Below are 11,663 nucleotides of genomic sequence, written 5' to 3'. Positions count from 1 at the left end.
TTCATAACCCCCAGGCTAAATTCCAGCGACCTATGGTGGGGGGAGGGGTGTCACAGGCCCTGCAGGTCCAGGCACTGTCCCCTGGGCTGCTGCATCAGCTGGTGTTGGCCATGACCTCTGGAGAGATTATAGACCGAGGCCCCAGGGACGCAGAGACCTGGGAGCTTCTATCCCCGCACTGGGCCCTGCATGGCGACCAATGGTAGCATGACGCCTGGGTCCTTGGGACCTAGGACTCAAGGCAAACCCCAGGCCTGCTCCTGGCCTCAGTTTTCTCACCTGTGAAATGCTTCCTAAGGTTGTCTCCAGGAACAAATAAACTGTAGCTTGGAGCATACAGCAGGCAGTCAGTAAGTGGCACATTATTATTATTCCCACTTAGAGTCAACACCCACCCTTATCTATTTCCTTGCTCCCCCACCAGCCGGCACATAGTGGATCCCCAATAAATAAATGCCGAGAGAGCCACAGGTTATATGCATAATCATCCTTTGCAGGAGAGGAGGCGGCCTTGAATACCCATTTTACAGGAGAGCAAACTGAGGCCAGAATGGAAAAGTGGCCCGCACAAGGTCACACGGAACAGGTGGCACGGGTAGCCTCCTGAGTCACGCTGTGTGCCCAGCAGACCAACAGATAAAATAACGAAGCCACCGAGGCGCCCTCAGAGGTGACTTAAAGGGTCAGGCAAGCGGGCCTTGGGACCAGGTAACACCTGTTTGCAGGCCCGGAAAAGAACGTAAGCTCAGATATCTTTCTCCACACCGCTGCCTCACATGCAAGCACACACGCCTTCACAACGGGCCTTTGGGACTGCCTCTAATGAACTCTAATGAACATTCTGAACTCTAATGACCACCACCACACCGCCGGGTCTCTAGTGGGGGCGCGGGGGGGGGGGGGGTGGGGTGGGAAACTCGGCCCTGCGCCTTTAAATCCGGAGTGCGTCCAAGAGTCCCGCCCAAGAGGGAGGGCGATTGCCGGAGAGGGGGCGTGACCTACGTATCATTGGCTAAGCTGCTCAGTATTTTCGAACGTGGGCGGGGCCTCGGGCGCTCCGATTGGAGGTAGGGCTTGCTTGTCTGCAAGCGTTGGAGGTCAGCGGCAGTCCCCGGGGCCTCGGTGTTCGGTCCCCGGGTCCTCCAAGTTCCATTCCCAGGCGGGTGCGGGCTCAGGGGCCCGAGCAGACTCGCTGTGTCCTCCGGTCGCTGTGCTGAAGCCGCGACGCACTTACAGCCGGAGTGTGACGGGGCGGCCCCGGTCACCCAGTCCCGGGCGTGGAGCGTGCGTCGGACGCAGGTCGGGGGCGTGGTCTCCGCCGGGGCCCCTGGTCAAGGACCGGGAACGAGGGAAGGGCTTTGGGCCCCAGGCTGGGGTTCGAATGTCGACTCCGCCCCATCACGTCTAGCGTACGGCTCAGCATTTCTCAGGGCCTGGGTGTCATCCCAGTGAAAGGGGCCCTGGCAGGCCCACTAGGGTCTGCTGCGCGGCCCGCTCAGCCCCTGCCCTGGGTAGCAGGTGTGGCGGAGGAAGGGCAAGACGGGAGGCATCTCAGAGCGCTGTGGGGCCCGGAAGCCCAGAGTCCGGTTATTTTTAACCACCCGCGCCCCCTCCCCCTTCGGGGTGTTGGAAGGCTTCTGTCTGGGGCCTGTGCGACCCCGCCAAGGATTGCTCCGAGTCCACTTTAGATAGGAGGTATTTAAAGCGCTTTACAGTTTGTGAGTTGATTCTTGGTTCCTCTGGAAACGGGTGACAATATTGATCACCGATAAGGAGACTAAAAATGGCTTCAGGGCCTTGGTGGGTCATCACCCTAGCCTTTGACCAACCCAGGCCCCAGAGCCCTCTTGTCCTATTTTTAGTCTGGCCAAATTGGGGGAGGTGTTGGGGCTGAGTCTCGCAGTGATTCAGGCTTTAGCTGCTTTAGGCATCTGGTCACCTGGCAACTGAGCCGTGGGCACCCACAGCTGAGCAGGGAGGGCAGAAGTCCTTGGTGCCCAAGATGGCTCTGGGCCCATTGGTCATCTGCTCAGGCATCTGCACAGAAGACGGTTCTGCCTGGTCAGGTACTGCCTGGTATGTGAGCTTGTGCTTTGGTCACACACACCCTCAGCTCTCAGGGCCTGAGGGCAGGATTTCCCCTGGAAGAACCTGAGGCTGGAGCTTGGTGGCCTGGGTCTGGGAAGGATCTCTGCCTCTGCTTCCCAAGTGCCCGGCTCTAACCAACGCTACAGGTCTGGGCTCCTCGCTTGTGAATCCTTCCTCACCACTGCCTGTGCCATTTTACAGGTGAACAAAGCTGGGGCTTCGGACCCTCCTCTCTCTCTGTTGCTTGGGCTCCCAGCCTCTGAGGACAGCGGCCACCGCCTCCCCCCACCCCCCGTTATTATTCTAAACCTGAGGGGCCCAGAGATGCACTAAGCCAGTTCTGTTTGGGGTCTTTAGAGAAACCTTGCTTGCTTGTCCCCACAACTGGGTCTTCAACCTTGACTGGCACCTACCTGTTGACGAGTGTCTCCTGCCCTCCCTGGGCGTCCTGGGTGATCTCAGTCCTCCCATCCTTTGAGTTGATACCTCTATTACCCTGTTGAGATCTGGGGGGGGGGGGTAACTGAGGCCCCCTGAGCTTCACTGAGGTTCCCTCAAAGGCCTGAGGGGCCCTCCAGAGCAGCCTGCCTGGGACCCCAGCTGTGTCTTTAGGCCTCAGTTTTCTCCTGCTCTGCCCAGCCCTTGTTAAGAACCAGGATGAAGCAGCCTCTAGGACCTGGCCATAGGCCCCTGGAGACCGATTGGATGCTGGGGGTGGGCAAGAGTCAGGAAGCTTTGCAGTCGTGGGTCCGAGTCCACACCGTTCCCTGTGTGGTCTGGCAGCCTGTTTCTCTCTAAGATGGCAGTCGTGATGATAAGACCCACCTCACGGTCTGAGGTGATGCAGGGGGTCCTTGAGGGTGGGATGGAGAAGACGGGCCTCCTTCTCTGACCTGCTACAAGTTTCAGGCCTATGTGACCTTCCCTGTCCAGAGGATGGGTGAGCTGTTTGCAGGTTTGGGGGAGGAGGGTTTGGGCAGCTCCCCATCTCCTCCCAAGAAACCCTTTCTCCTGAGAAGTTCCCAGGATCGCCTCTCATGGGCTCTACTGTCCGCGACCCCAGCAGGATGGGGTCTGTCCCACTGCCAGCCTGGCCGCCCCCATCTAGCTATCCCTGCACCCTGCTCTTTTACAGGCAGACAGACCATGGCAGAGTTCTCCCAGAAACGGGGGAGGCAGCGTGACGAGGTCCTGGGCAGCACTGTGGACTTCCTCCTGGCCAATGCCCGCCTGGTGCTGGGCGTTGGTGGGGCCGCTGTGCTGGGAATTGCTACCTTGGCTGTGAAGCGGGTAAGGCCAGGCTGAGCCACTTATAGCTGGGGACCGCTGTCCTCCCTGCAGCGGGGCCCCAGAGGGTGGTGGGGACAGCCCACAGCTGGGACCTGCTTCTCTACCCCGGCTACCTCGGCTTTGCCGCCGGCTTTGGCACGGCTGCCCAGGCTTCAGATGCTCTGATCCTTGTCACTCGGCCTGCAGCTCATCGACAGGGCCACCAGCCCTCGAGACGAGGATGATGCCAAAGGGGACACCACATGCCTGGAGGAGAGCTGGAAGGAACTGACCCTACTCAAGACCACGCCACGCCTGCAGCCCCGGACCCCACCTGCTGCCCTCAGCCAGCCAGCATCGCTCCCCGCCCCCTTGCCATCTGCCCCCGGTGAGTGGCACCCCTTCCCCCCAAACCTGGGTAGGTCCCCCTCTGGTGGTCACATTTGGGAGATGCAACCCAGACTCCGCCTTGACTGCCCTGTGTGACCCGTGCAAGTCCCTGCTCCTCCAGGGTGCCGTCTCCCTGCATGATTAATGGTGGCGTATTTCTCTGCCCTGCTAACCTCCTGGGTGGCGTCAAGGCTCCGGCCACCAAGACGCGACTGGGAGGGTGGTACCAGAGCATGGCAGCAGCGTTACGACGGCGAGGGGCCCCAGGTGGGGAAACTGAGGCCAGTAACCTGTTTTCCCTTTCTACATGAAGCTGTTTTAGGGTGCGGGGGATCTGGGGCGGTGAGAATTTGTCACCACGTGCTCCCTGTGCGTGAGGACTTGAGCTTAAGTGCCCTCTCAGGTGACTGTTTCACAGGCGAAGAAGACGAGACCCAGGATGTCACACGGCTAGTAATTGGGTAGAGTTCTCTTAGCTCTTCGCGGGGTCTTCTGACACAGTCCCTGACCCCTTCATTCTGCAGAGGGGCCCTCAGACACCGAGCCTCAGCCGTTGCCTCAGCCGAGCTCCCCAGCACCGCTGTGCCTGACGTTTCAGGAGAAGCTGCTGGCGTTCGAGCGGGACCACGTGACCATCCCAGAGGCCCACGTGGCTCTGGCCAAGCAGCTGGCCGGTGACATCGCCCTTGAGCTGCAGGCCTACTTGCGGAACAAATTCCCAGAACTGCCCTTCGGGGCCCTTGTGCCCGGCGGGCCGCTCTATGACGGGCTCCAAGGGGGGGCCGCCAACCGCGTGCGCCTCCTGGTTCCCCTGGTGCTGGAGGTGGGCCTGTGGGGCCTGGTGCCCGGCGTGGACACCGTGGCCAGGGACCCTCGCTGCTGGGCCGTGCGCAGGACTCAGCTTGAGTTCCGTCCCCGTGGGAGCAGCCCCTGGGACCGCTTCCTGGTGGGCGGCTACCTCTCCTCCCGGGTCCTGCTGGAGCTGCTCCGCAAGGCCCTGGCCTCCTCCGTCAACTGGCCGGCCATCGGCGGCCTCCTCGGGTGCCTGATCCGGCCCAGCGTGGCCTCGGAGGAGCTGCTGCTCGACGTGCAGCACGAGCGCCTCGAGCTCACCGTCGCCGTGCTCCTGGCGGTCACCGGTGCCGACGCCGAAGACCGCCTCCTTCTGGCCTGGCCCCTGGAGGGGCTGGCCGGGAACCTCTGGCTGCAGGACCTGTACCCTGCAGAGGCCGCCAGGCTGCGGGCCCTGGACGAGCGTGATGCCGGGACCCGCCGACGGCTGCTGCGGCTGCTGTGCGGGGTCTGCCGCGGCCACCCCGCCCTGGGGCGGCTGGACCGCTGCCATCTGACCCAGGTGGTTCTGCGCCTGGGGGAGGAGGAGGTGGACTGGGCCGAGGCGGCCCTGGGGGAGCGCTTCCTGCAGGCCCTGGAGTCGCTCATCGACAGCCTGGAGCGGGCCAGCCTGCCCTGCCGCTTCAACCCCGGCGTGAACCTCTTGAGCGGCCTGCGTGAGGAGGAGATTGACGACATCGGCTTCGCGCTCTACAGCGGCCTGCAGGCCCCCGAGTGTCTGCTCTAGATGGGTGGGGACAGGGCGGCCGGCACTCGTGCTGATGCTGGTGAGCTGTGTGCGCCTCCCCTCCAGGAATTTGGAGAGCACTTTTTCTCTTGCTTTAGCCAGAATAGAGGAGGGTGCTCTAAGTCCGCGGGGTTAGCATGTCCCGGGCAGCAGCCCGGGGAGCCCCAAGCCCGGGCCTCTGGGGCAGCCGGCCTCTCCCACCCCTCGGGCCGACCCTAGGACCTTGGGCTCGGTCCGTCGTCACCAGCAGTGAACGCACTGACAGAACACGGCTTCTGCTGTCCTAGGCAGGGGATAAAGGCAGCTCCGTTTTTCTGTCGAGAGGGTGAGTTAGCGCTTTCCTCGGGTGCCAGCTGCAGGCATCTCGAGGCTTCTGGTGCTGGATGGTAAATACGACGTGTTTGTTTTGTCCCCCAGGGGCCGGAGTCACCTGGTACCCCCGGATTGCAGCTTTGGGGCTGATTTAAAGGCCGCGTCTCCCGATGTCACCTGCGTGTCTAGTTGGCTTGTCGAGCTCTCCCCTCTAGCCTGGAACAGGAGCTCAGTCTGGCGTGCTGCCCACCTCGTACCTCAGGGGAAGGCCCCTCTCCCTCCAACCGGGCCATTTTTCTCTTTGGGCAGAGAGGCCCCTGGGAGAGCCCCCTTCCGCTGCTGGGGGAGCCAAGGTTCCCTGTGCTGCCCACCTTGCCTAGAGGCAGGGCTGTCCGACTAGCTGCTGCTGTGTCCGGCCGGAGAGCGGAGGCCGCGCCTTCCCAGGGAAGCCGGCTGAGCGGGCCTGACCTCCACAGTGCCAACCTGAACTGCTCCCCGCTGACACCTGTGTCCTCACTGAAGCCTGGCAGAGGTGGGGAGGGAGGGCCGCCCCACCTCCCAGGCATCCCTCCCGTCTTTGGTATCCTTCTTGCTGAAGCAAAGCTATGCCTCAAAGAATGTGAATGAGAATAAAAGGAAAAATTCAAACATCTGTGTGATTTGTGCTGGGCCCTTATACACCGGTCTTTGGAGTCCTGGAAGCTTGGCCACAGGTCTCGGGATCAGCCTGGAGGTGTTAGGATTGAACTGGAAAAGTAGGTTACGCGGAGGGATACTACAGGATTCCTGGTGTGACGTTTCACTTTAGTAATGGGAACCAACTAGTTAGGGACTCTTTTTTCCCCCCAAAGCCTAAACTCCTCAAGCCCCCATGTCTCCTGTGGCAAGCCAGGGCTGCCCCCCAGCCAGCTCATCAGTGTTCAGAGAAATGTGAGGTTCCCACCGCCCCCCCCCCCCCCCCCCCCCCCCCCCCCCCCCCCCCCCCCCCCCCCCGTGTGCTTTGGGCCATGAGTGCTCAGGGTGTGGCCACCACTGCCACTGTTCCTGTCCTGCTTTTCTTTCCCATCTTGGTGTGTTTCCTGAGGCAAACCCACCCCTTTGAACCGGGAGTACAGGACAAGGAGCAGGATCAATGTCCCCTCTCGTCTGAGAGCCTGCACATGGAATAGACGAGATGCCTGGACCTCTGGATGTGGGACCGTGGGCTGCCTCTGAAGGTCATGAGGGCCCTGCCACGGGCCTTCAGACAGCTGGATGGCTCCACGGAGAGACGGTGGTGAGGGTCAGAGGGCGGGAGACTGGCTTAGCCAAGGTCCATTCGGGTCACTTGGCTTGGGAACCGGTGCACAGGGAGCTTTGAGCCGCTGTAATGGCAGCCGGGTGTTGGCAAGGGAACAGCCTGGAGGCAGACAGAGGCTGGGCCTTGGTATTCTTGTTGGGAAAGTAAATTACGTAATACCAACTTCTCAGGCAGGTGTCCGGAGTAACTGCTCGAGTGGTGTTCGCGTGGGGCCTGGCTGACATAGGAACCAGACTGTTGGCCCCTGCTGCCTCCCCACCGACACAGCAAGGGGCTCCCGGTGCCAGGCCTGTGTCTGACCAAGCCGTGCTCCTCAGGACCCCCATGGAGGGCTGGCTGGGCACAGCCGGGGGCAGCAGTCTGTAAGCCAGCTGAGTCCAGAGCCCCTCTTCGTAGATGATCAAACCCCACCACATGGTGCCCTCCGTGGAAGCCCCATGCTTCAGGTAGCTCTGAGAAATTCTCCCGCTATGATTTCAGCAAGAAAAACCCAGGATGAATTAAAAAAAGAGAGAAAGGAGGTGCTCGTGGTTACATCACTTACCCAAGGTTAGTGTCTGGGACTTTCAGCTGCTGGCCAGAGAACTGGAAACAAATCATCATTTTGCCAAGAGCCTTTTCAGGACCTCGTGTGCTGGGCCAGCCCAGAGCGGTTGCTGATCAGTTTCACACACCCCTTTAACGCAAGGGCCACTCCAAGTCTGTCTGAGCCACTTGTGGGCTCAGCCCAGGGTCTAAATGTCTTAATATTTAGACTCTGGCCACGGTGGCAAAAGCAGGCAATCTGTGTCCTTGACTTAGCTTTACCATGTGACCCAAAGCCAGGAGCTCTGATGACTGTGGCACAGCAGAGATGCTACCTGTTCAGAGAGAATCGCCGATGCAGATAAAAAACAAAAAATAGCCCCCCCCCAAACAGCAAATAGAAACTTACTAATTTAAAACATGTCACCGACACCCCTTCCACCCTGAGTCCAGAATAAATCTTACTGTACGTAAAACGTATCCTTTTTGTAAATCCACTTGTCTGCACTTCTCCTCAGGAAACGCTTAGCTGCAGAACAGTCTACGAAGTGGGGCTACCTTTCATTCCCTAGAGCCGACCTGTCCAGTTGTTCCAATCTTCGCGATGACGGTAGATCCCCCTTACCCATGGTTTCGCTTTCCGCGGTTTCAGTTCTGCCGGGTCGACTGCGGACCAGAAGCAGATGACCCTCCTGATGTATCGTCGTGTCAATAGCAGCCTGGCGCTACGTCACAAGGTCCACGCCATTCACCTCCCTTCATCACGCATTTTATCATCTCCTATCCTCACAGGAAGGGTGGGTACAAGTGCCATACGGTGTTTTGAGAGGGAGAGAGAGGCCACATTCACACCTCTTTTATTACAATGTATTGTTATAGTTGTTCTATTATAAGTTATTGTGAATTTCCTACTGTGCCTAATTTATAAATTGGACTTTCTCCAACTTTCTCATGTATTCTGGGAAAAGGCATAGTAAAACTCAGAGTATATAGGGTTTGGTACTATCCGCAGTTTTAGGCATCCACTGCGGGGGGGTCTTGGGATGTATCCCCCACCCATAAGCGGGGGGATAATTGTACTTAAAAAACAATAAACCCTGGGGTGCCTGAGTGGCTCAGTCAGTTAAGCGTCCTTCAGCTCGGGTCATGATCTCACGGTTCGTGGGTTCGAGCCCCGTGTCAGGCTCTGTGCTGACAGCTCAGAGCCTGGAGCCTGCTTCAGATTCTGTGTTTCCCTCTGTCCCTCCCCTGCTTGCTCTCTCGCTCTCTCTGTCTCTCAAAAATAAATAAAAAACATTAAACAACAACAACAACAACAAACCCTGAAGAAAGTCTCTGTGCACACAAGCTGTGGCACAGGACATTCCTGGGAGTGCAAAGCATTCAGTGTTCAGACCCTGAAGGATCTAGCCAAACTGCATTCTGGAAGGATGTGGGTCAGCAGGCCGGAAAACTGGCCCAGAGCATCGAGCTGACACCGGCCGGCCGGGCAGGAAGGGCAAGTGTCTGCGTCGGGGAGGCGGAAGCCCGGGGCCCACGTCCACGCCCGCGCCTCTGCCCCATCGCGGCGGCTCCCAACCTCCTTCCAGCAGACTTCACCACTTGGGAGATGCATGCTCCCACCAGCCGTGCCGGCTGTCTGTGGCTCTCCACGCTTACCTGGACTGTGCCGAGAAGCTGTCACTTCAGTGTCAGCTGAGGGGCCACCTGGTTCCTTCACGAGCCAGAATCTACCTCGAAAATTGCCTCTGAGCTAGCTTACGAGGCACGCGAGGAAGGCACTTCTCGAGCTTTGGTGGCAAAGGGCCCTTCCCCTTCAGATTTATGTGGCTGGCGGGGCCCAAAAGGGCGCTGGGGCCCAGGGGTGGGGGCTGGAGCTGCCCACCCAGCAGCCTGTAGGCCAAGGCCACTGCTCCACCTCCAGCCTGTTCACCCTAAAACGGAGGCCTTCAACCTGGCACATCGCATATGTCTTATGCATTTACATTTTTCAGAAGTCAGTTTTTCTTTTGTAATCAGAAAAAGTTATTTAAAAAAAAACAAAAAACAAGCAAACCCCAGCAACACGACCATTTGATTGCACTCGCTTTGTTGAGGACGCTAAGGCTGTAGCGGACGAAGCCCAGATTGTACCCCAAAGATGGGCTCCCGGGACGCTGTTTTGCGTCCTTTCTGCACTCCTGCCAATTTCCTGAGACAGCACAGTCCATCGGGCCGCGCCTTCAGGCCGGTGGGAAGGCCAGACTCTCCAGCTCCTTGAGTCGTGACCTCGCAACCCGGAGCCCCGCTCCCCCACCATGAACACGGCAGTCTGAGGCGGGGATGGGGCGCACACATCTGACCCCGGAAGGGACGGCCGGGGCGGGGGGGGGGGGGGAGAGTGGTACCACCTGGCGTGCTCGCTGAACCTGCACCACTTTGTATTCTAGTCCCGGGAACTCGAACACCACGCGCGATCCCGGGGTCTGAGCAGCTGACGTGTTCCTGGGAGGAGCGTGGGCTTGTGATTCACCCCAAAGGGCTGCAGCGTCTCCTGCTGCTGTCCCAGGAGCTGGTGCCCAGTGTGCCCGGCACGCGTGGAGCGGCGGGGGGCGGGGAAGGGGACTCATCTGTAGTTTCCAGCTGCTCTAAGACCAGGAAGCTTCAGAGATGGATTCTGTGAGCCCGGGGCAGGCAGACCAGCTGACGGGGAGGTGTGCGCGGCATCAGCCAGGCTTCCTCTCCTCCGAGGGGCGGCAGGCGGCTCGCCCCGCAGCGTGGAGAACAGTGTGGACTCTCCCAGAGCTCCGAGGTGCAGGCATGGCAGCCGACTTCAACTCCTGCTTGACAGCTTCTAGGGGTAAGCAGGTCCCCATCCGGGCCGCGATCTCCACCATCAGCCGGGCAGCAGGCGCTGCCTTGCAGGGAGGCTGGGAAGCCGATTGACACGGCGCGTGATCCGCCTGGCTTTGTGCTCAGCTGCAACCAGGACTCAGCGAGCTGGGGTGGTCTTCGCCTCGGCCCTGCACCGCACAAGCTGTGCGTGGGGGTCCATACGGGGGTCCAAACCTTTCCAGTCACCATTAGAAGGAGACAGATCAATTTCTTGTTGCCTGAACGCTGCCAGCCTGAGCAGGCCATCAAGGGACCTGGAAAACTCCCCCGCGGGTTCTGTCGGTGACGTTCTCACTGCAGCCAGTCAGGCCTGGCTCTGACCTCCTGCCAAAGAGCCCCCAGGTGCGTACCATCACCCTGTTACGGACGAGGCCTCTCCGGCTCAGCAGTTAGGGCACAAGTCCGGGGAGGCACCGCAGGCTGGTGGAGAGTCAGCACCCCAGCCAGGTCTGACCCGGGGACAGTCCAACCCGGTAGTGGCACACACGGGAGTTACCTGTGGGAAGATTAAAATCCGCAGATATGCACGTAAAATCTAGAACCTATAAAGAACTCTTACGCAACAACAACAAGACACAGCGCGTGAAAAGATGCGCTACGTCAACGGCGTTCGGAAAATGCGCGTCAAAACCACAGGAACACTTCACACCCATTAGGATGGGTAATAAAATAATTATCCACAGGAGGGAAATACGTGCTGGCGAGGATGCGGAGAACTCCCTTGTGCGCTGTTGGCGGGAACATAAAATGGGGCAGCTGCTGTGGAAAACCGCTTGGCGGTTGCACAGAATTACCCAGAGAGCCGGCAGGTCCAGTCCCAGGTGTGCACACCAAAGAACTGAGAACAGGGGGTCGCGTCTTTTTTTTTTTTTTTTTTTTTTTTTAGGTGGGCTTCATGCGCGGAGCGGAGCCTAAAGTGGGGCTCAAACTCACGACCCCGAGATCAGGACCCGACCTGACATCCAGCGTTGGATGCTTAACCAACGGAGCCACCCAGGCTCCCCATGATGTTCAAATCTTGTACCTGAGCGTATAGCAACGCTATTGACGAGAGCCAAGATGTGGCAACGGATCAAATGTCCGTCAACTTCTCCCCGGAGGGACATAGTGTGGTTCATCCACATGACGGAATATCACTCGGTCACGAGTACTGACACGCGCTTGTGGATGCACCTGGAAGACGACGCGCTAAGTCGGAAGAAGCCACAGAAAGTCGCATGCTCTGTGATTCCGTTTATAAGAAATGTTCAGGACAGGGAAAACCATCAAGACGGAAAGTAGACTGGTGTTGCTGAGGGCTGGGGGGAGGGGAATAAAGCACAACAG

At 59.2% G+C, this 11,663-nt stretch overlaps 1 protein-coding gene across 6 annotated transcripts; it reads left to right on the top strand.

Moving 5' to 3' along the window:
- The first annotated feature begins 274 nt into the window (after positions 1–274).
- Positions 275–6,290, top strand: MIEF2 (mitochondrial elongation factor 2). 6 transcript variants are annotated; one of them, XM_043583295.1, is made up of 5 exons: positions 277–2,289; positions 3,224–3,378; positions 3,565–3,745; positions 4,272–5,366; positions 5,744–6,290. In XM_043583295.1, the coding sequence occupies exons 2-4, from the start codon at positions 3,235–3,237 to the stop codon at positions 5,324–5,326; spliced, it is 1,380 nt and encodes a 459-aa protein (XP_043439230.1). In that variant the 5' UTR covers positions 277–2,289; positions 3,224–3,234; the 3' UTR covers positions 5,327–5,366; positions 5,744–6,290. The 6 variants fall into 6 exon arrangements, 4 of the variants coding, with proteins under 4 accessions (XP_043439228.1, XP_043439230.1, XP_043439227.1 ...); XM_043583296.1 differs by having other exon boundaries at positions 1,035–1,299; XR_006297772.1 differs by having other exon boundaries at positions 1,052–1,299; positions 4,272–5,651.
- Positions 6,291–11,663: the final 5,373 nt, after the last annotated feature.

Source organism: Prionailurus bengalensis, chromosome E1 (assembly GCF_016509475.1).
Source record: "Prionailurus bengalensis isolate Pbe53 chromosome E1, Fcat_Pben_1.1_paternal_pri, whole genome shotgun sequence".
Lineage (NCBI taxonomy): Eukaryota > Metazoa > Chordata > Mammalia > Carnivora > Felidae > Prionailurus > Prionailurus bengalensis.
The sequence above is the reverse complement of the archived record's forward strand: the minus strand, read 5'-3'. Positions and strand labels throughout refer to the sequence as shown.

Bases quoted from the DNA above. Each gene is read 5' to 3' on its own strand.
- MIEF2 (XM_043583293.1), top strand. From the start codon at position 3,025: ATGGGTGAGCTGTTTGCAGGTTTGGGGGAGGAGGGTTTGGGCAGCTCC. The intron at 3,379-3,564 runs GTAAGGCCAGGC...CTCGGCCTGCAG, and splicing joins CTACCTTGGCTGTGAAGCGG to CTCATCGACAGGGCCACCAG. The intron at 3,746-4,271 runs GTGAGTGGCACC...TTCATTCTGCAG, and splicing joins CCCCTTGCCATCTGCCCCCG to AGGGGCCCTCAGACACCGAG.